The following is a 23,915-nucleotide window of genomic DNA, read 5'->3' as shown; positions in this document are numbered from 1 at the left end:
TCTCCCATTTATGAGTTTTAAATATATATAGGCTTATGAATGTGTTCAGTTCGTCTGTTTATTAAACGGAGGGCATGGTTTCTCAGTGCCTGTAACTGCAGCTGTGGTGGCACTTGTGCAAATGCACCCCTGTGCGCCCACCCTTTTGCATTATTCACCCTCCGATAGAAGACAAAAGTTTCCACAGTGATGGCGAGAGAGTAAGATCTGAATCCCTAATTGTCTCTAGGTCAGAGATGGAGTGCCAAATATCTCTACGATAAAGATTGGTTGAATAATGGCCACATGTGTGGTTTGTCGTTTTTAAAAGAGAACTATTCTCATTTGAATGCCAAAAAGATTGTGTCGACGCACCACCTCCTGGCTGATGTGTACGGTGTTACGGAAATACTGCACGGGCTGCAGCTGAAGATTGGGATACTAAAGTAAGCATGCGTTCTGGTGTTGCATATTGCTTTTAGGTATACTGTATTCTCTCCTCTTCACCTTGGTAGAACAATAAGACACTTAAGAATTGGGGTAGCTGCCTGGCAGGAATAGAATGGTTTCGGGGGAGCAGGGGCCAGTTTCGATGTGGAGGAGCTCAGCTCTCCTACCGTAGTTTTCCCTGATGGTTTTGACCAGCTGTTATCGCCATTAGATATTTGTTTAAGGAGAACAAAGTGCCAAGCTCTGCTCAACGCTCACAGGTGACATGGTCCTGCCACGAGGAATTACAATGTGTTTCAATTTCAGTGTCACATTGTGTCTCTGGGTGCTCAGGTGAGCATGCCTGGTCATTGCAGGACTTCGGTAATTTGTTTTGACAAGCCGCCCACATCAGATTGAGTTCCAGAAAGACAAAAGGCCCTGCTTTGCATTCAGACGTCGAACCAGACATTTTCTGGTTCACTGCCTCCATAAGTGGAGGCAGAAGTGTTTATGTAAGAGATTCGAGCCAATCCCCCCCCCTGCCCCCACATCAACTGACTTATGCGTATCAGGAGACAAACTTGGTTCCCCTTGATGCACTTGTGAATTCACATGTCGTGGAACTGCTCACCTGAATCTCTTTAGTAAAATTGTTAACACAGATCCCCTCTTCAGGCTGCTTAAATCGACTTCGTTTCTCTACCACTTTGACCCCTTTATCTTTCTTTCTTTCTTTCCCCCCCAGGAACAAGCATCACCCTGACCTTCATTTGTGGGCTTGCACAGGTGTGCGGAAGGATCCAGACCAAATAACTCATGGAGTGGAAAGAAGGGTATTGGCTGTGCCAGTATTGGCTGTGCCAGATACCATTAACCCCCCTGAAAGGACGTATCATGGTCAAAACCATAGAGAGCCCCCTAGTTTACCCCAGAAGATGGAGGAAACGTACATTACGAGTGAGCACAGTTACCAGAAACCCCAGAGTTACAGCCAGGACTGCAAAATGATGACCGATCCTATAAGCTCAGACGACGACGACACCAGCAGTTTTGAAGACGATCAGGAGCTTCCCTTAGAGGATAAAAACTGTTTACAATATTCATCTAAAGAAGATGGTTTCAGCCATCAGGTAAAACTACCCATTTGTTTGTGCAACCTTCCAAGAACTGTGGTGCAGTCTTAACCATGACTATTCAGAAGTAACTCAATGGGAATGGGGGCTTACTCCCCGGTAAGTGGGGTTAGAAGTGGGGTTAGAAGTGAAGGCAGAAGCAACAAAGAGTCCCATAGCACCTAAAGACTAAAAAAGTTATTGTTGCCTCTGATGGAAGTAGATCAGGCATAGGCAAACTCCAGCCCTCCAGATGTTTTGGGACTACAACTCCCATGATCCCTAGCTAACAGGACCAGTGGTCAGGGATGATGGGAATTGTAGCCCCAAAACATCTGGAGGGCTGGAGTTTGCCCATTCCTGAAGTAGACTCTGGTCCAGGTATCCAGGTTACATGAGTAGAATGTGTCCTTTTATTTAAAATGCACCTCTGGGTTATTTGTGGGGCCTGCCTAGTGTTTTTCCATGAGTAGAATGTGTCCTTTTATTTAAAATGCACCTCTGGGTTATTTGTGGGGCCTGCCTAGTGTTTTTCCATGAGTAGAATGTGTCCTTTTATTTAAAATGCATCTCTGGGTTATTTGTGGGGCATAGGAATTTGTTCATTTTTATTTTTATTTTCAAAATATAGTCCGGCCCCCCACAAGGTCTGAGGGGCAGTGGACTGGACCCATGTATCCACTCGAGTAAATCATTTCAAAATTTCTCTTCTGTTACTCGACAATTATATTTCCTGCTTGGCATTTTATGGACTCCTGCTCAATGTTTTTTCTGTTGTTGTTTGTTTGGAGGCAGCAGCAGTCATAATATCGTGATTTTCTCTTTTCCTAAAAGATGTAGTTTCCACTTCCTTTCCTGCATTTTGTTTCTCTTCCTGCTAAAACTTGCCTGGTTCACAGACAGTTCCACAGTTGCTCGGTCTTCTGTTTCAGCTTTTCTGCAGATCCATAGCTGTTTTTCAGCTGATGCTCTCCCCATAGCCCATGTGTGCAAGGACTGCCTCCCAGGCTCCAGTTTCCTGCCCGTCCGCCCAGTTGAAGGAGTACTAACGATGGTGTAATGTGTACTTAATCTGTAACGCACCCTTGGGGCTTAAAGTCCATGCCTTTACTAGTGACCTTTGCATCTGTGGCCATCTGCTATAGAGCCCTGTTCTGTGTGTGCTTGGTAGGTTGAGAGCGAACAACAGCTGAACCTTGACGTTCTAGAAACACTTAATTTTTGTTGTACTTCATCTGGCGCCTTGAATCAACAAAACCTGAAACTTGTTTATCTTTTTCTGTAACTGATCAACAGTGCATGGAGAGCTGTGTTGAGCGCAAAGATTTTTCTACACATATTACACTTATGTAGTACCAGATGCACATAACAGCACATGGACTGTACAGAAAATTATTATTATTATTATTATTATTATTATTATTATTATTATTAGTACCCCCACCCATCAGAATGGGTTGTCTTAGCCCTTCTGGGAAACTTCCAAGAGATACAAGAACACAATAAAACATCAAGTATTGAAAACTTCCCTAAACGGGGCTGCCTTCAGATGTCTTCTAAAAGTTGTATAGCTATTCAACTCCTTGACATCTGACTGGAGGGCGTTCCACAGGGAGGGCGCCACTACCGAGAAGGCCCTCTGCCTGGTTTGCTGTAACCTCACTTCTCGCAGTGAGGGAACCTCCAGAAGGCCCTCGGAGCTGGACCTCAGTGTCCGGGCTGAACGATGGAGGTGGAGATGCTCCTTCAGATATCCTGGGCCAAGGCCGTTTAGGGCTTTAAAGGTCAGCACCAACATTTTGAATTTACCACACAAACTCCCTTTGAAATGTGCAAAACTTAATTGTTATTTGCTAGCCTCCTTCCCTTTCTTTCTTCTCTCACCAAAATATCAATCTCTGACAAACACTGGAAGTCTGTGCAGACTCCCCATTGCCTTGTGAAATTTTTATCATAGACAACTGGGCCATTCCTTACAAATATGAGGTCTAGAAGTATGCCTAATAATAATAATAATAATAATCAGCTAGCCAGAATTAACTCTTTAAGGTCCTGTTGATTTCACTGGGAAAATTCAAGCATGTGCTTAACTCACCAAAATTTTGAAATCAGAGATGCCCATAATCCATTTGCTGCATTGTGTCTTACATTTTTACTACCAGCATATTTTGCTGGAGAACTTCAGGTGCATATTAATGAGGATATGATTTGCAATGTGCAGTGCTCTGCTTTACAGCCATTATTATAAGTTGCATTAACCTATAGTAGTATAGTCCTCAGCAAATCACCTCCAATGCTCTCTCGTTGTGCTGTGTCTTTTAAGAGCAGCGGTTTTGTTTAATCTTACTCTTCAGCTACAGGGAAGCGGCTTCAATCCAGCTGTGTCTTTGGGCAAGGTATGTAGAGACAGCCTTAAATTGTGACTACGCATTTTGTTAATTCCACTCTTCTCTCTCTCCCCACCCCCCAATCTGTTTTGTGGATATCAAACAGAGGCATTTGGCTGAAGGGAACACTGTGTTTGTATTTAATGAAAAAAGAGGAGCCGAAGAACATGTGGACTCCCACCTTCAGTGGCAGCTAAACCTCCTCACCCACATAGAGAACGTACAGAACGAAGTTGCTAGCAGAATGGACCTTATCGAAAAGGAAGTGGATGGTAACTATCTTAAAGCAATAAGCACATATATTGAAATTTGGAACCAGTCCCATCCCCAAGGTTTCTGGAATGGTAATACGTTTAGAAACTGGTGCATAATGTGCAATGCAAGGTGCACATTGCACAATCATCACTTTTTGAGCAAGTCTCAATAATAATAAAAATAAAATATTTATAGCCCTCCCATCTGATTGGGTTTCCCCAGCCACTCTGGGCAGCTCCCAACAGAGGAATAATAATAATAATAATAATAATAATAATAATAATAATAATAAAGCAACAAAACATTCAATATTAAAACCTTCCCTAAACAGGGCTGCCTTCGGATGTCTTCTAAAAGTCAGATAGTTGTTTATTTCCTTGACATATGACGGAAGGGCGTTCCACAGGGCGGGCGCCACTACCAAGAAGGCCTCTGCCCGGTTCCGTATTCCCTGTAGCTTCATGTCTCGCAGTGAGGGAACTGCCAGAAGGCCCTCGGAGCTGGACCTCAGTGTCCAGGCTGAACGATGGGGGAACAATGGGATGTATTCAGTTTGGCTGACAGCTCTAGGAATCATAGAATTGTAGAACTGTAGAGTTGGAAAGGACCCTGAGGATTATCTAGTCCAACCCCCTGCAATGCAGGAATATGCAGCTGTCCTTTACAGGGATTGAACCTGCAACCTTGGCATTATCAGCACTGCACTCTTGACCAACCAAGAATAGCTGAATGCCCTGTGTTTTTCCATTTGCAATCTATTCAGATTTAATGACAAAAGACAGTTAGTTGAAACCAGAAGTGGGTGCTTCCTGTCTCCCCACAGCTGTCCCAGAGCAGAAAAGGGATCAGGCTTATTCTCATAATGCTGAGAAACTTGGGGGCTCCCTGGTTTAGTGCGACTCCAGAACCAGGCCTAAATATTGCCGCATCTTGCTATTCCCTAACTGTGCCCGTCTCTCTTTTGTCTGTGCAGTTTTAGAAAGCTGGCTTGACTTCACCGGGGAATTGGAGCCACCGGACCCCCTTGCACGGCTTCCTCAGCTCAAGCGGCGGATCAAGCAGCTCATATCTGACATGGGGAAAGTCCAGCAAATAGCAACCTTTTGTTCTGTATGACAAAGCGAAAGCTTGAAGGAATACGCAGATAGGCTCTTAACAATGGATTTCATGCGCTTTGCGAGACCGACGAAGGGGTGATTACGAAAATAAAAAGACGCTTGAACACTATTCCTTTGTTCTGTGCTGGATGTCCCGTTATCCCGAAGGTCTTGAGAAAAGGGGAAAGAGGAGGAAAGCATCAAGGAAGGGGCACACCAATATGGCCTGCCAGGATGTTCCCGCACGCCATGTCGGGGAAATCTTCAAACTGGGGTTTCCTTACGGGGGGAGGGCGGGAATTAAGAAGCTTTGTTGGAGAAGGAATGAAAGCGCAATGTTTTCTTTCAGTGCGATAGCAGAGAAAGATTTACACCCACTGGTATCTTGAAGGATAGGTAAAATGGAGCCGATGTCTGTTTTTCCTGGTGCAACAGATATTACCCAGGAAAATGAAAAATACTAGCTTCCCTTTTTTAAAAAAGAAAAAAAGAGAGACTCTTTTCTGTGGTGGCCTCTTCACGAATATTATTTTTTAAAACAAAACCTTCCTTGCGGGGATCTTACGCTCCTTGTTAGAAACAGCTATGGGGAGGGTAAATGTCAGAAGTGCCAAATAACGTTTTCGAAAACCACTGAAACGGGAGGATGAGAGTCGTCTGCCGCGTGTTGCTCCCTCTTCCTTTTCCCCTGCTCCCCCTAGCAGAGTCCTCCATATAGCCAGCCAGCAAACCATCCAATATTGTACTTATATCATATTTGCGTTTAGCCACAACTTAACAGTATTCAGGGCTACAGTGCATTTTTTAAAGAACCTTTTTTCTCCTGGACGATTGGTTAGCATTAGCTCTCTGAAATACTGTTGCTCCTCAGCTGGATTGAGGAATGACCAGAACATTTGGAATGCCAGCGGATGGGCTGTGAAATCGGGCCATTTCCCGGGTTAACTGCTTTTAGATTTTGGGCAGCATCCGAGCAATGCGTCCTGCCAGTGCAAGAATTTCCATTTGTTGCAACAAGACTTGCACCCGTCTCCTTTCCCCTACCTTGCCCTCCCCTGCATCGCCCCCAAATCTGCTCTGAAGGGTTGGGAACCCCTAGAACAGAATTAGAGGGGTGTGGTGAAAGGGGGAGAGGTCTGCAGAAATCCCCATGCTGAAGGGACCATGACTTGGTGCTGTTTTTGCAGACAACCCTTGGGGGGGGGGAACAGCACAGAATGAAATTGCAACAACTGTGAAGGTGTCTCCTGATGGGATTCACTTGTGTTACATGCCAAGGATCTTGGAAGGGGTCAGCTTTCCCCCTGTTGCCATTTTTTTTCCAAATAAACCTTCCCCACGCTTATTTGTAACCCTGGAGCAGGGGTTGGCAACCTAAGGCCCGTGGGCCACAAGCGGCCCATGGGGGTCGTTTATCCGGCCCATGGACGCCCACTCGGGGAGCCCCCGCTCGGTCGGCTACCGTGCACCACACTAAACCAGTGCAGAGCAGAACGGGGAACACCTTCTGTGACGCTGGCCGGCTTCCCATTGGCTGCAGGAAGTTCCTGCAGCCAATGGGAAGCTGTGCATGCCTCCTCCATGCCGGAAGGAGTGCCGGAAATAGCGTTTGCACATGCGTGCGCATTCCAGCCCACCGCAGCGTCTACAGGACCATGAACCAGCCCAAGCCACAAAAACTTTGCCAATCCCTGCCCTGGAGTGACCTGCAGGATCACTCCCTATGAATCAAAATCTGAGTGTTGGTAGCTGCCCTTGTAGAGCGGATATGGCGAAAAACCCATTACTCGTACTGAGCGCCTCTAATGGAGAATAACTATTTGCTATCTATCAGGGACGCTTAATTATGAGTTTGCAAAGCATTGTGAAACCAAAGTCAACCTAGTTGCTGTGCGGTTTTTGTTTTTATTGTTTCTGCACCAAGTCCAGAGCCTTCACTTCACTTCTGTTCATCTGCAATTTTGCTGCACCCACTGCTACAGTACACTTTTTATTATGTGTATATGTCTCTCTGTGTGTTGGTGTGATACACACATGCAGGCGCTCATATACATTATACAATCTAGAGACATATTTATATTGACAAGTCTAGTTTTGTTACAATAGACTAAGACCTTGGTGACAAAATATTTAAAATGTTGCCTTTTAACACGCAGTTTCTAAAAGAGAGAGAGAGAGAGAGATGAAGAAAATGAAAATAATGTATGTACAGGCTTTGAAATTTGTAAAAAGAAAAAAGAAAAAAAATGAAATGCAAAATTTTAAAATATTGACTGTTCAGAAGAGGTTATATAACTAACGGCAGCACGATACTTGAACTCTTTACACCTCCCTTGCAATTTCAGTGCTGGTGATATGTATAAAATCATACGAGAACTGTATGACAGGCCATAAACTTGAAGCTCCCCTGGGATAAGAGTACAAGCCACTGTACATTTTTTTAAAAAAAATGTATTTAAATTTGCAGATACACTGTTCTATATGTAAGGTACTGTATGTAAAGCTGTTTATTAAACTATTCTGCATACTCTGCATCCTTTCACTCTTCACGGCCTGCTTAACATTTTATTTTCAATTTACAGATCATCAGATTTGCCAAAGCCTTCCAGGAGGTTGAGAAGTGTGCAGTTCGTGTAACAATTGCAATTTGCAATATGGAATTGCCTTATGATGAGTCAGGCTGTTGCTCTGTCTAGCCCAGTCATTTGACCTGCTCGATGGCAGGTGGTGTAGTAGGCTGGCAGTACTCAGCTGACCATGAGCCATGATGCTGCTTACTAGGAAGGGGCGGGCCGAGGTCATCGTGGTGCAAACACGTCAGATTGGCTCCACCAGTGTACATCTCGGTTGCCTTGAAGCCATGGAGTGACCTCCTTGCTGAGGTTTACAGAAGTTCCTCCCTTGGATTTCCAGAGACCCTTTAAAATCCCTATACCAAGAGTCTTTTGGCCACCGAGTCTTGATGCTCACTCTTGCTTCTGCTACGTCTTAAGTGTATCTCACATTTTGGATAAGCTTTAAAATGTGTTCATGAAGCAGTGCTTAAAATGTTCTGCATGGCTTTTTAGGCTAGGGCCTTGTCAGAGTGGGAAGGTCTTAAAGCAGTGGTAGAGCAAATTGTTTGTTTGATTCATTCATTCATACCCCCACCCCCACCCCGGCCACTCTGGGCGGCTCCCAACAGAATATTAAAAACACAATAAATCAGGGGTGGCCAACTCTTAAGAGACTGCGATCTACTTCCAGAATTAAAAACTGGCAGTGGTCTACCTCCGCTTTTGGGGGTTCAGCTCTAAGTTGTTGAGCTTTTATGGGAAAGAAAGCCCCGTTTTTTGGGGGGGGTTCAAAGTTCTTGAGCTTTTTTTAGGGAGGAGAGAAGTTTCATTTTTGAGGGGGGTTAAAGGCAAGGGACGAAGGGGTAAAGTCTCTCACAAAAAGATTGCTATGGATCAAAACAGCACCACAGAAAAAGCTCCGTCTTCGCTTCCAGAGATCATAGAACAATGGAGGGCGGGTCGAGAGGGCGGGCCAGGAGTCAGTTTTAGCAACGCTAAGGAAAGGGAGCCAGGGTTCGACCGCGATCTACCAAAACCTCGTGGGGATCTACCAGTAGATTGTGATCAACCTGTTGGACATCCCTGCAATAAAACATCAAACCCTAAAAGCTTCCCTAAACAGGGCTGCCTTCAGATGTCTTCTAAAAATCAGGTAGTTGTTCATTACCGTGACATCTGATGGGAAGGCATTCCACGGGGCAGGCACCACTACCGAGAAGGCCCTATGCCTTGTTCTCTGTAACCTCACTTCTTGCAGTGAGGGAACCACCAGAAGACCCTCAGAGGATGACAGTGTCGGGGTGGGGTGGACATGCTCCTTCAGGTATACTGGGCTGAGACCGGTGTTCTATGGTCTCAGTGGCCACTCCTAGTTACCAGTCTAGCTGCCACATTCTGGATTAAAAAGGGTCCAGATGCAGTCATCAACATCTCCAGGTAGAGTTGGAGCAAGCTTCCTGTCTGAAACTAGAGAGCCACTACTAGCTTGCATTAAGTAACACTGAACTAGATGGACCAGTAGTCTGACTCAATATATAAAGCAGCTTCTTAAAGCAAGTGAAATGCATTATCTGTAGTTGCAGGAAAATACTAGGACAGTTTCCACCAGAACCATGTCATCGTTCTGAGTTTTCCTACAGCTGGGATCATGCCTGGTTTTCCCCTTGTTGTGTGAATATGAAACCTGATGTGTGTCTTGGTCTGGGAAATATTAAACCAGAGCTTTCCCAAGTGACACACTTTTTAGACGTGCATCATTTCGCGACACAGTAATTCAGTTTTACTAGCCCCCTTTCCAGCCCTGGGAGAAGTTTGGGCAACACACCTACACACTAGCGTGTCACAGCACACAGTTTGGAAAGCTCTGTGTTAAGCCAACAGTGGGAGCAGGATCGGTGCACATTCCACACACAAGCACCCATGGCCATCTTGCAAGGATTGCAAGTTCAATCTCTATTGTACTAACTATTCAGTAATGTAAGCCACAAAGATGCAATTGGCACGTGGTCTTTCGTTCTGAATTATTGGGATTGTGCTCCTGGATCCAAAAGTGTTCTGCAAATATGGCAGTTGTATGCATTGTGCTGTTGCCCATTCTAATTTTTTTGCTGATTCATTTGAGTCCTGTGACCCCCTGTGCTTTTCGCATGTGATGCTTCTCCAGGTCTGTCCTTTTTTTCTAAGTGGCTGGGGGAAAAACACTCATGTTGCTTGGGGGGAAACCAAGGAATAAATCTAAGGTGGGAGTGGGCCAACTCAATGGCCCTTGTGAAACAAAATTTGCGTCATTAGCCCACTTTAGTGCCCAGTCTTCCACTTCGTAGCTGAAGGTATCCGAGCAGCATCAGCTATAAAAGCTTAGTTCAAAAGAGTGGGCTGAGCAAGATCCCTCTACCTGGTCAGAGGGGCTCAGTCTTACTGTGCCCACAATGGGCCCCTTACTTTTCAGCACTCTGCTTTGCTTTGTTAATACAGCATCTGCCGACCTCTTTGGTAAGTGACTCTTCACTCATTTCTTTGCTTACAGGTGTCTCTTGATTTTAGAATAATAGGAGTGCAGGCTTTGCCTTTCCCTATTCAAAAGCTGGACTGGTGGATGGGCGATTTGTATTTGGCTGGTGGCGAGAGCTTGGTTTATATCCTCCAGTGCTGCTAAGAATGCCTTTTAGTTGAAAATACGGAATTTGTGCATTAAAAACAAATTAAGTGTGACGTAGGCATGAGCGTCGCTTCAAACACCCGGATAGGTTTCGTGTTTGAATTAAAAGTACAGAGATAGCAAAAGCCGTTTTAAGTATGCACTTGTAGAAAAGGGCATTAGATTTGAAGATTGCTGAGAAGCTGCTACTGTAAGCCCAAGTTCTTGGGGAAAGGGTAGAAAGTACAGTACACTTAACCTACAGTTTCCTAATTATTTGTGTATTGTACACCAAGAACTGCATCAATTACATGCATACTTGTAGTTTGACACTGATGAGAATTGTAGGGTTGGAAGAGACCACATGGGTCACCTAATCCAGTGCAGGAATGGCAGTTAAAGAATCCTTGACAGATGGCCATCCAACCTCTTTAAAAACCTCCAGTCAAGGAGAGTAATCAACCACCCAAGGGAGTCCATTCCACTGTCAAACAGCTCTTTCTCTCAGAGAGTTTTTCCTGATGTTTAGTCAGAATCTCCTTTATTGCAACTTGAAGCCATTGGTTCGATCCTACCCTCCAGGGCAGGAGAAAACAAGCCTGCTCCACCTTCCATGTGACCGTAGCAGTCAAAAGTGGGTCAACATTTGCAGGAATTGTAATGTCACCGTTACAAAAGTCCACGGATGCAGAAGACCATATATTTTGAGAAACGGAATAGCCAGATGGACTTGCTACTGCCGTTGGTCCACTCTTCCAGGGAAGGCAGAAGGAAAGGTTAGGGCTGGAACAGGTATAGCAAAGATGAAGAACCTATATCATCAATGTCACAGGTTCATGTGTTATCAGCTCCATGCAGCAGTCAATGGTCAAGGATGGTGAGAGCTGTGGTCCGACAACATCTGAACAGCCACAGGTTCTCAATCACTGTCTTTTGAAGGCATAGAAACCATGTCCTTTGTAGGATCAGGCCATCCTTCAACTGGCCCATAGGAGAAGGATGGGGGAAACTGGCCCCTCCAGTTGTTGCTGGGAGTCCAACTCCCTTCACCCCCAATTATTGGCCATGTTGACTGGGGTTGATGGGGTTTGGCATGCACCAACATCTGAAGAGCCACAGGTTCCCCATTCCTGCTGTAGGATGATGGGCAAAAGGTGTAACGGCTCTATTGGAATGAAGTTGGGATCGGCTGCCCCAATAATTGTGCATATTCTTCCTGCATTCAGAGTACCAGGCAGAAAGCCAGCCTCTTCGCCCATGTGAGCTTCAAAGGGCAAAGGCCTTTCAAGAAGGCGAAGACTATGTCCCTCAGTGCTTGGAAGATGGCCAGTTCAGGTAATAAGCTTATAGCATGATGAGACATTTCAGGCAGGAAGACAATAATGCTGAGTCCCAGTATAAGGGCGTTAAGATGAACAAATAGTACCTGGTCAGTCTTATGATGGCCTGATGAAGATCAGGTTGTGGTGACATAGAAGCAGAATATTTCACTGGTGGCCTTGGAGTTGTAGAACACTCTCCCTGCCAAAATATGAGATGTCCCATCTATGTCCCAGTCTATTTTGTAATGTATACTGCATTAAGCAGTATATAAATGAATGAATGAATGAAATGGAATGGAATGCAAAGAATGAAGACTAAATCAAATGACTTGATCGTGGATGGAGGACTTGACCTGGCATGTGTAACGGAGACCTGGTTGGATGAAGCAGATGGGCCTGTATTAGCTGCTGCTTGTCCACCAGGTTTCTCTTACGCACAGCAACCCAGGCCTTGTGGGCAGGGAGGGGGGTTGCAGTGATTTTTTAGGAAGTCATTAGTTTGCACCAGGCGTCCTATTGGGAAGACCCAGTTCTCTGAGTGCATGTTCTGGAAATTGGGAAATAGGGGCAGCACAGGATTCGTTCTGGTGTACCGACCTCCCCGCTGCACCAAGGATTCCCTGCCCGAGCTGCTTCAGGTCGTGGCGGATGTTCTCCTGGAGACACCTAGTTTGGTTGTCCTAGGGGACTTTAACATCCATGCCGACATGACCTTACAAGGGGCCGCTCAGGACTTCGTGGAAAGCATGGCCTCCATGGGGCTGTCCCTGAATAAGTCTGGCCCAACTCATAGCCGCGGACATGCCTTGGACCTGGTTTCACCCCAATGGATGCTGGTGATGTGACACTAAATAAAAGTGAAACTAAAGAAGTGCCATGGTCAGATTACTTCCTGGTGCAACTGGACTTCTCCGCAACCCTTCCCCTCTGCAGGGAGATGGGACTGATTCGGATGGTCCGCCCCCGCCACTTAATGGATCCAAATGGTTTCCAGAGAGTGGTAGGGGATGCTTTATCACATGTTGATGGCCTTTCAGCTGATTCCCTGGTGGCCCGCTGGAATGTGGAGTTAACCAGGGCTATTGACTGTCTGGCTCCGAAGTGCCCTCTCCAATTGCATGGAGCCCGGACAGCCCCGTGGTTTTCCACGGATCTGAGGGCAATGAAACAATCACTGAGACGGCTAGAGAGCCAGTGGCGGAAAACTCATTCTGAAGCTGACCGGACACGGGTTAGAGCTCAGTGTCGAGCCTTCGCTGGTAGTGACGGCGTAGAAGACTTTCTTCACCGCCTCTATTGCATCCGCAGAAAACAGCAGCAGGAGAGTCTTTCAGGTGGTTCGCAATTTAGCGGAACCACCTGCTCCATCAGGGCCCAGCACGGGCCACATGATCTCCTGCAATGATTTTGCAAAGTTTTTTGCAGATAAAGTCGCTCAGATTCGGGAAGAGGTAGACCACCATGGGAGCAGGGCCGGGGCGAGGGAGTGCTAGAGTACTGTCTAGTCAAATTGCATGGGATCAATTTCAATCTGTTACCTCCTAGGATGTGGACAGGCTGCTTGGATGATTGAAACCAACCACCTATCTCCTTGATCCTTGCCCAACCTGGCTTATAAAAGCTAGCTGAGAAGGGCTGGGCAATGGGCTTCGCGGGGTGGTGAATGCTTCTCTCTGTGAGGGAGCCTTCCCACACCTGCTGAAAGAGGTGGTTATTAAACCGCTTCTTAAAAAAACATCTTTTGATGCGGCCAATATGGCCAACTATCGCCCAAATCTTCCATTCTTGGGCAAGGTGATTGAGCGAGTGGTTGCTGAACAACTCTAGGCACGCCTGGAAGAAGCAGACCATTTGGATCCCTTCCAGTCGGGATTCAGGCCTCATCATGGGACTGAAACTGCCTTGGTCGCACTGGTCGATGATCTCTGGTGGGCTAGGGACAAAGGTGAGAGCTACTTCCTAGTTCTGCTGGATCTCTCAGCGGCTTTTGACACCATCGACCATAACATCCTTCTGGACCGTCTAGAGGGCTTGGGAGCTGGGGGCACTGTCATACAGTGGTTCCGCTCCTTCCTCCTGGGCCGTGTTCAGAAAGTGGTGGTGAGGGATGAGTGCTCAGACCCCTGGGCTCTCACTTGTGGGGTGCCTCAGGGTTCTGTCCTCTCCCCCATGCTTTTTAACATCTATATGCAGCCGCTGGGAGAGATCATCAGGGGGTTTGGGCTGGGTGTTCATCAGTATGTGGATGATACCCAGATCTACCTCTCTTTCAAATCAGAACCAGTGAAGGCAGTGAAGGTCCTGTGTGAGTGTCTGGAGGCGGTTGGAGGTTGGATGGCGGCTAACAGATTGAGCTTGAATCCTGACAAGATAGAAGTACTGTTTGTGGGGGACAGGAGGCGGGCAGGTGTGGAGGACTCCCTGGTCCTGAATGGGGTAACTGTGCCCCTGAAGGACCAGGTACGCAGCCTGGGAGTCATTTTGGACTCACAGCTGTCCATGGAGGCGCAGATTAATTCTGTATCCAGGGCAGCTGTTTATCAGTTACATCTGGTACGCAGGCTGAGACCCTACCTGCCCGCGGACTGTCTCACCAGAGTGGTGCATGCTCTAGTTATCTCTCGCTTTGACTACTGCAATGCGCTCTACGTGGGGCTACCTTTGAAGGTGACCCAGAAACTACAATTAATCCAGAATGCGGCAGCTAGACTGTTGACTGGGAGCAGCCGCCGAGACCACATAGCACCGGTCTTGAAAGACCTGCATTGGCTCCCAGTACGTTTCTGAGCACAATTCAAAGTGTTGGTGCTGACCTTTAAAGCCCTAAACGGCCTCGGTCCAGTATACCTGAAGGAGCGTCTCCACCTCCATCGCTCTGCCCAGACACTGAGGTCCAGTGCCGAGGGCCTTCTGGCGGTTCCCTCGCTGCGAGAAGCCAAGTTACAGGGAACCAGGCACAGGGCCTTCTCGGTAGTGGCACCCACCCCTCCCACCAGATGTCAAAAAGAAAAATAACTACCAGACTTTTAGAGGACATCTGAAGGCAGCCCTGTTTAGGGAAGCTTTTAATCTTTAAGAAATTAGTGTATGTTAATATTTCTGTTGGAAGCCACCCAGAGTGGCTGGGGAAGCCCAGCCAGATGGGTGGGGTATAATAATAATAATAATAATAATAATAATAATTCTTATTATTATTATTATTATTATTATTATTATTATTATTATTATTATTATTATTACCTCCTGCAATCAAATCATGCGCTGTGCCACTGAGTCATGGCCCCATTTCCCAGCATAGCATGCCAAGGTTTATCACCTAGGCCTGGTGCACATGAACAGTAGAAAGTGGTAGAATCTAAATCCTGAGACAGAAGTGCAGATTGTGTCACACTGGGCTTACTGGTAGGAGATGCCATTTTTAATAAAAGAGTTCTACAGTAAAATAAAATCCCAATAGTTATGTATCTCCAGTCATACCAGGGAGAGAGGTTTTATCCTGGCTTCCTTCTTGCTGTGCTAGTTCCCTACTTGTGACGAGCCTTGCATTTTTACATTCGAAAACATGATTCCCCGCCGCCTGCATTGCAAAGTGGTGCTTCCTATTCTACCACTTTAAGGACTCTACCACATACAGGACTCTAGCACATAGCTGGCACCCGCTGCCTTGTTTTCCTCAGCCCCTCTTACATTTGTCCATACAGTGCAGGAGGGTTTCAGTAAGGCTGTAGTGTGGCCAGGTAACTTTTTTGAAGGTGTTTGATCATCATCATTTATTCTTATTTATACCGCGCCCATCTGGCTGGGTTTCCAACAGAATATTAAAGAGAATAAAACTTCAAACATTTAAAACTCGGTGACAGCCCTTGAGCTCATCTGCAGTGATGAAGCTTGAGAACCTCTGATGGGCAGCTATTACTGCCTGGTGTGACACTGGAAATCTATCATTTGTCCACCAGGAACATCCAGTGCAAGAAGAAGGATGCTTCCTGCTGGTGTGTAGATGGCAATGGAGCTGAAATAGCAGGGAGCAAGCAGACCGGATACTCAGTAGCTTGTAAGTAAACCATGCAAGGTTTATTTTTCTTTATTATCACGAGCTCCTGGCTGGGCTCCTCTTCAGCCACACCAACAGTGACACAAAGGGTATTTTTGGCTGGTCGAGCTCAGATACGGGGGGGAAAGGCTTCCTGTTTGAAGTCCCAATGGGACTGGGGGCACTTTTGTCCAAAAACGGGGCGATCCTGCTTTCCTAGGGATGGGTGGCAACCCTACTTCCAGTGGCCACATGGCCACTCCTGACAATAAGGAGAGTTTGGGGGTGGTATATCTCAAAGCCTGGAAATAACCCCAGATTTAATGACGTTTCTTCCCTGCCATAGGTTTATCCTTCTGCCAGCTGCAGAAGCAGCAGAACCTGCTTGGTCGGACCACCAATGGCAGCACAGCTTCCTACATCCCGCAATGTCTGGATTCCGGTGACTTTGACCCCATACAATGTGACCCTGGCCTGGGTCAGTGCTGGTGTGTGGATGCTGAAGGGATGGAGGTTTACGGCACGAGGCAGAGAGGGAAGCCCAAGCGATGTAAGTCATGTTCTGTTAAAATGGGATGGTCCATTTATCCTTCCTTCCTTCCTTCCTTCCTTCCTTCCTTCCTTCCTTCCTTCCTTCCTTCCTTCCTTCCTTCCTTCCTTCCTTCCTTCCTTCCTTCCTTCCTTCCTTCCTTCCTTCCTTCCTTCCTCCCTCCCTCCCTCCCTCCCTCCCTCCCTCCCTCCCTCCCTCCCTCCCTCCCTCCCTCCCTTCCTTCCTTCCTTCCTTCCTTCCTTCCTTCCTTCCTTCCTTCCTTCCTTCCTTCCTTCCTTGCCAGCCATTATTCATAGTAGAATCAAGATTTTAAACAGAGGACATCCCAGTTTGCAGCGCAGTGTGGGGTGTTAGGGGAGGGGTAGTACTTCTGGTGGGGGACACGTCATGCTCCTTCTGGGGCAGCTTGGCCACCTTTGGTCCCCACCCTGCACTCACCTGTGGCTCCTAGAAGATGCCAGCATGCGATAGCAGCCACACCCCGGGAGCGGCTTTGACTGGTCCACTAAACCAGGTGAGGGTAGCCGATGGGTCTCAGACCCTCTGTGAGCTAGGGACTTCCTCTGCATACAAAGAAAGGCTCTGGTGGATTGAGTGGACTCCCAATTCTGGGCTGCATCAATAGGAGTATAGCATCTAGATCTAGGGAAGTAATAGTACCACTGTATTCTGCTCTGGTCAGACCTCACCTGGAGTACTGTGTCCAGTTCTGGACACCACAGTTCAAGAAGGATACTGACAAGCTGGAACGTGTCCAGAAGAGGGCAACCAAAATGGTCAAAGGCCTGGAAACGATGCCTTATGAGGAACGGCTTAGGGAGCTGGGTATGTTTAGCCTGGAGAAGAGAAGGTTAAGGGGTGATATGATAGCCATGTTCAAATATATTAAAGGATGCCATATAGAGGAGGGAGAAAGGTTGTTTTCTGCTGCTCCAGAGAAGCGGACACGGAGCAATGAATTCAAACTACAAGAAAGAAGATTCCACCTAAGCATTAGGAAGAACTTCCTGACAGTAAGAGCTGTTCGGCAGTGGAATTTGCTGCCAAGGAGTGTGGTGGAGTCTCCTTCTTTGGAGGTCTTTAAGCAGAGGCTTGACAGGCATATGTCAAGAATGCTTTGATGGTGTTTCCTGCTTGGCAGGGGGTTGGACTGGATGGCCCTTGTGGTCTCTTCCAACTCTACGATTCTATGATTCAATGGTCAAGGAGGCAGTTTCTACATGTGCTGTAGAGGGAAGTTAGGGTCAGATGGGGCTGGCTAACCTGAGAAGGTAGTCCCTCTAAAAGAAGGAAAACTCTGATCCTAAACCTCTGCTGCCTTGTGAGAAGACAAGTCTGAGGAGTAAACCCTACACAAATCTGGAGTGGAGTCCCTAAGGTGGTTGGAGATCTTGTACGTCTCCTTTCGGCAACTCCTGCAGCCAAGCTGGTGCAAAATGTATTGCCCTGCTTTCCTTTGAACCACGTCAGTGAGGTCAAAAGGGGGGGGGGTCTTGTCATCTGGGCAGCCCAGGACCTCCAGACACACTGCCCAGGCTTGCATCCCAAAAAGGAGGCATACTCCGTTGGCTCTCGAGACAGACAGATGCCAAGAACAGGAATTCTGTAGTAATGAGATAAAATCTGCAAGAGCGTTTTCCCCTCCCACAAAGACTCCATGTACGACGGTGACGCCTTAGCAAACCCCCATGCTTTTTGTTTGCCAGGCCCTAGGAAATGTGAGATCCGAGACCGCCGCATCCTGCACAACGTCGGAGAAAAGAGCCCGCCCCAGTGTTCAGCTGATGGAGAATTCCTGCCTGTCCAGTGCAAGTTTATCAACACAACGGACAGGATGGTCTTTGACCTTGTTCACCATTTTAGCAGGTAGGAGTCAAAGGCATGCTGTTACGGTAGTAAATATGGGAAGGTATTCTAGCCCTCATGGTTGGTCTGTGACTACGAAGACCCTGGGTGTTGTGGGAGAGGTGGCACACATTTCCCAGGGCTGGGACATTGGTGGGAAGAAAAGAACATGAGAAGCTGGGACTGCTGGGAAATGCAATCAAGGGAGGAGAACTTGTGTTCCTCCTCCTGCTGCTGTTGGACTACAAGAGGCATCCCCAAACTACGGCCCTCCAGATGTTTTGGCTTACAACTCCCATGATCCCTAGCTAACAGGACCAGTGGTCGGGGAAGATGGGAATTGTAGTCCAAAACATCTGGAGGGCTGAAGTTTGGGGATGCCTGGACTACAACTTCCATTATCCCCAACCAGCCTTGCTGATTGAGACAGATGGGAGCCCAAGAACACCTGGCCATCATCCCCGACCTAAATGAACTCAGCAGAGCTTTTTCACGCAAAGGCACACAGAAAATATGTTGAAAGTGACAAATGACACTAGAGGGCAGGAAAGCCTTAAATGTAGCAGCCACTACGGCTGGCTGAATGAAGTTGATCTTTCTAATCAATCCAAACTTCCAAAGAAAGGAATTGTTTTTTCCCCAGCAACTGTAGAAGACTACAGGACCAGCATTTTGGGAGATGGTATCTTGTCTCGCTCTGATAACGCTATTAGCTTCTTTGAATGTGCCAGCTGCAGTGAGGAAGAGAGTGAGGTTTGCAACAACCCCGAAAGATTAAATTGCTCAGATGGTGGTCTCTAGCTATCGACATTCTGCAACCAGACAATTGTTATTATTAATCTTTATTCATTTTCTTTAGCCCAAGCCGTTACGAAAGATAAAATAAAACAGAATGAAATGCATTACGCACTTAAAATAATTATGAAAACCAGATGTTACGTCAGATAAGGGTTTGCTCCCCTGGAGAATTTAACTTACCACCCCCAAAAACTTTTATCCCTAAATTTGCTGATCTAAAGGCAGAACAGGCCACTTTTCTAGAGGTGTAGGGAGGACCTGTCTCCTAATAAAAAGTTAATCAAATAACCACTTGATCTCCCAACTGAGAAATGTAAATCTTTCAATGAGAATGCTGCTAAGTCCTCATAGATTGGGCAAACCAGTAGGTAGTGGGGCAAATCTTCAGGCGTTTTGCCACCAAACTCTCTGTTCATACAGGATCTGGCGATTGTGTCCTTCAAAGCTAACTTCTTTTACCTTCCAAGATGGACCCTTGAAGGTTTAGCATGTCTGACCAACCCAAATCTAGTATCTTAACGCCGTTTCCCCCTCAATATCAGATGGGGTGTGGAAGCATTGAGAGGGGTTGCTATGTCACTTGTGATGCACATTGATTTTCCTTTTAGATTCCCAGAAGCGTTCTTGACGTTCAGATCCTTCAGCCGCATGTTCCCAGAAGTCTCTGGGTTCTGTTACTGTGCTGACAGTCTAGGGCGAGAGCTGGAGGACACTGGTAGGTGTTTGCTGAATCCGGTCTTTTGCTGAATACAAAATTTCGCACAATCATTGGACATGTGGTGAATCCCCATTATTCACAATGGCTGGAGAGAAAGTCAAATTCGACTTTGCAACTCTGGGTTGTTGTTGTTGTTGTTGTTGTTGTTGTTGTTGTTGTTGTTGTTGTTGTTGTTGTTGTTGTTGTTGTTTTGTTTGTGGCAAAATTCAGATGTCACAGTCAAAAATTTCAGCACTAACACCTCAAACCTGCTTCCTCCCCCACCAACTTGACTAAGAAGAACAAAATGTTAATGTCTCAGAATTCAGATTTTAGAATCTTCCTGATCCCCCCCTAATTGCGCATGCTGAAATTTTCCTCTTTTTGTATAATGCTTTAAATTGGCATAGCCAGGTGGTTGTGCCATAAAATCGATACATACACTACAAAGCAGGTTTTCATATAAACTTTAAGTCTCAAGAACAATATTCTATACAGATGAATGAAACCAAGAACAATGAATATAGTTAAGCTGTAAAAAAAGACTTTTAGCATGTGCCAAATGTATACAGTTTTGTTGCTTTTCTTATAAACATAGGGAATTATGGGATTCATCCAGCACAATATGAGCAATGGGTTTTTTTCTGCTCCTCCCCCAAAATCTGCTCTGGAGGGACCCCCAGCCTTCTATAGGGGAATTTGATGGTATGGGAACTAGAGAAGAGGAGGGAGCTCTGTTGTGCAAATTGAGCTTTATAAAAGAGAACAACAGATTTTCTTTTAGGCATGTTACCTTCGTGGTTGGTTTGTTTTTTGTGGAGGGGGGCAATATCTCAGCACATGATCCGGTACTTACGAGACTATTTCCCTTTCCAGGTCTAGAAATGCTACTTGAGAATGTTTATGACACTATTTTTGCATCACTTGAGCCTGTGTCCTCTTTCACTGAAACCAGCATGTACAGGACCCTGCAGAGACGCTTTCTGGGAGTGCAGTTGGCTACAACGGGCAGATTCAGATGTATGTAGCACCTAAGACTGTAAGGCATGGTAACTTGAATGCACTAAATTTAAACAAAGGGAGCCAATCTTTATATATATATTTATATAACCTAGCAGTTCGAAAGCACGTCAAAATGCAAGTAGATAAATAGGAACCGCTACAGCGGGAAGGTAAACGGCGTTTCCATGTGCTGCTCTGGTTGGCCAGAAGTGGCTTTGTCATGCTGGCCACATGACCTGGAAGCTATACGCCGGCTCCCTTGGCCAATAATGCGAGATGAGCGCGCAACCCCAGAGTCGGTCACGACTGGACCTAATGGTCAGGGGTCCCTTTACCTTTTTTATCCTCCAGATGCTGCTAAACTACAACAGCTCCTGTCTTCCCTGGCCATTGGCTAGCAGATGGGAGCTGTAAGCAGCACCAGAAAGGGTATATTGTTTGCCGTCCACTAGGAGATGAAGTATTGACCCATGGTCTTTGGCAGGTGGCTATTTATGCATCTCCAGAAAAGAGGCAGCACATCACCAGAAGTTAGTTATAGTTACCAATAGGCTACCAACTTCAAGGTTTTTGTGTAAATTCACAAAGGCCCAGAGTGTTGGAGGAAAGCAAATGCATTTCCTCCCCCTGAACTACTAGTTAATGCATGTGTTCGGTTTAAATCACATAAGGGTTTGTGTAGCAATCTAGCCACCACGTGTTTGTAAGCATCTCTGTCTTAGTTAACTTCACCCCTAAAAGCTGAGACATTTTGTTTGCTGTTCTCTCCGGACAGTATGCCTTCTATTTTCCCTCTCTCATCTCCACTCGTCCTCTAAATAGTTCCTGTGTGAACTAAACCTTTGAACTCCATAAACTGCAAGTGACCTTTTCCATCTAATTCACCCAAGCTGTAAAGTAAGGGCTGCCTGTTTCTTTATGCTCCACCTCGACTGCTGAGTTCTTCTGATGGGGTCACTTTTGGTGGTCCTGAGGTTTGACTGGCCTCTGTCAGGGGCTGAGACTTTAGTGTGGCAAGCCCTGCCCTGTGGAACTCCTTGCCATTAGAGATTTGTCAACAGCCATCCCTGCTCGCATTTAGGCACCTTCTAAAATCTCTACTATTCAGACAGACCATTCAAATGTGAGATTCTTTGCCAAACGGATCTTGCTGATGTGTTTGATGTTTTTATTGTAATACTGCATTTTTAGTCTGTTTACTGCCCTGTGATATCTTAAGCAAAAGTGGAGTTATGAATATGTAAATAAAAATGACAAGCAATTGGGTTCTAAGCTCTTTAGGGATTGATTGCTGGTCGAACACAGAAGTCAGTGCAAACCATTCTGGTTAGCTCCCATCTTTTCCTCCTGTTTCCTTCACAGGTCCCTCCAAGTGTGAAACTGAAAGATCCACCGCCATTCGTTTCGAACAGAGTTACAGGCCATCTTGTGATGATAATGGAGCCTATAAGACAACCCAGTGTCAGCTGGATGGGCAGTGCTGGTGTGTGGATGCCAATGGGCAGGAACTTCTTGGCACAAGAAAGGAAGGACAGCATTTATCCTGTGGTATGTAAAACTAGAGCCTTAGAACAGCTCTGTTGGGTTATCTGGCCTGTGCTTCATTCTGAAGAACAAAATAGATAAAAGAAGATACAGTGGTGCCTCGCTTAACGAATGCCCTGCTTAACGAAATTTCCGCTTAACGAAAGGATTTTTCGAACGGAGGTTGCCTCGCGAGACAAATTCGTTTTATGAAAAATTCATCTAGCGAATCGCAGTTTCCCATAGGAATGCATTGAAATTCAATTAATGCATTCCTATGGGCAAAAATAATTCAATGCATTCCTATGGGATTCGCTAGATGAATTTTTCGTTATAAGACCCGTGGAACGAATTAAATTCGTCTAGCGAGGCACCACTGTACAGTCTTCTTGGAAAATGAATGGAATCCATTCCGGAAGTCCGTTCGACTTTCAAAATGTTCAGAAAGCAAAGCGCGGCTTATGATTGACTGCAGGAAGCTCCTGCAGCCAATCGGAAGCTGCGGAAGCCCCGTCAGATGTTCGGGTTCCAAAGAACGTTCACAAACCGGAACACTCACTTCTGGGTTTGCAGCGTTTGGGAGCCAAAACATCCAAGTACCAAAGAGTTCAGAATCCAAGGTACGACTGTACTTCATTCACACACACACACACACACACACACACACACACACACAGATACACACACTTTTCAAGTTTAAAAATTTCACTAATTTCACCATCATTTTGACATTTCAAAACTTGACTTCCTTCCCCTTTTTCCTACGGTTCCTTAAATTTATTTTTAATATCTTTCGCATATCCAAATTAACTTAATTTGCTCATTTAGTCATCTTCTTTAAATACATACTCCTATGAAACTGCAGGTTATTACAAATTATCTGTAAATATTCAATAAACCATTTCCATTCTTTTATGAAAAAAAATGTTACCTTGATTTCTTATTCTTCTGGTAAGTTTTGCCATTTCTGCATATTTCATAAGCTTTTGTATCCATTCTTCCTTTGCTGGGACTTCTGCTTCTTTCCACTTTGGGGCGAGTAACATTCTTGCCGCTGTAGTAACATACAGGTATATGAATGAATTTCTATATGGTTTAGGTATAGAATCATACAATCATAGAATCATAGAGTTGGACGAGACCACAAGGGCCATCCAGTCCAACCCCCTGCCGAGCAGGAAACACCATCAAAGCATTCCTGACAGATGGCTGTCAAGCCTCTGCTTAAAGACCTCCAAAGAAGGAGACTCCACCACACTCCTTGGTAGCAAATTCCACTGTCAAACAGCTCTTACTGTCAGGAAGTTCTTCCTAATGTTTAGGTGGAATCTTCTTTCTTGTAGTTTGAATTCATTGCTCCGTGTCCGCTTCTCTGGAACAGCAGAAAACAATCTTTCTCCCTCCTCTATATGACATCCTTTTATATATTTGAACATGGCTATCATATCACCCCTTAACCTTCTCTTCTCCAGGCTAAACATACCCAGCTCCCTAAGCCGTTCCTCATAAGGCATTATTTCCAGGCCTTTGACCATTTTGGTTGCCCTCTTCTGGACACATTCCAGCTTGTCAGTATCCTTCTTGAACTTACAAAAAGAAGATACTTCTTAAAGGTAGACAGAACTTACAAAAGAAGATACTTCTTAAAGCAGTGCAGTCACTCCCAAATGTGAGCAGTGAAAGCCACCA

General features: G+C 45.9%; 2 protein-coding genes across 4 annotated transcripts in view; both read left to right on the top strand.

Annotated features, from left to right (window-relative positions):
- The window catches only part of PHF20L1 (PHD finger protein 20 like 1), a 56,169-nt gene extending 48,360 nt beyond the window's left edge, over positions 1-7,809 (top strand). For all 3 annotated transcript variants that reach the window (XM_035124881.2, XM_035124883.2, XM_035124882.2), the window contains 4 exons: positions 230-425; positions 1,157-1,541; positions 4,017-4,182; positions 5,139-7,809. In XM_035124881.2, coding sequence (XP_034980772.2) covers positions 230-425; positions 1,157-1,541; positions 4,017-4,182; positions 5,139-5,281 — 890 coding nt within the window. In that variant the 3' untranslated portion in view covers positions 5,282-7,809. The remainder of the gene's footprint in view (positions 1-229; positions 426-1,156; positions 1,542-4,016; positions 4,183-5,138) is intronic.
- Positions 7,810-8,799: 990 nt separating this feature from the next.
- Positions 8,800-23,915, top strand: part of TG (thyroglobulin) — a 168,602-nt gene continuing 153,486 nt past the window's right edge. Inside the window, exons 1-8 of the mRNA XM_060277605.1 lie at positions 8,800-10,310; positions 11,682-11,790; positions 15,734-15,831; positions 16,157-16,360; positions 18,067-18,226; positions 19,612-19,718; positions 20,577-20,720; positions 22,065-22,250. Coding sequence (XP_060133588.1) covers positions 10,247-10,310; positions 11,682-11,790; positions 15,734-15,831; positions 16,157-16,360; positions 18,067-18,226; positions 19,612-19,718; positions 20,577-20,720; positions 22,065-22,250 — 1,072 coding nt within the window. The 5' untranslated portion in view covers positions 8,800-10,246. The remainder of the gene's footprint in view (positions 10,311-11,681; positions 11,791-15,733; positions 15,832-16,156; positions 16,361-18,066; positions 18,227-19,611; positions 19,719-20,576; positions 20,721-22,064; positions 22,251-23,915) is intronic.

The sequence above is a fragment of the Zootoca vivipara genome, chromosome 8 (genome assembly GCF_963506605.1).
Source record: "Zootoca vivipara chromosome 8, rZooViv1.1, whole genome shotgun sequence".
In the NCBI taxonomy this organism is placed as follows: Eukaryota; Metazoa; Chordata; class Lepidosauria; order Squamata; family Lacertidae; genus Zootoca; species Zootoca vivipara.
Note: the sequence above shows the minus strand (reverse complement) of the source record. Positions and strands in the feature narration are given on the sequence as shown.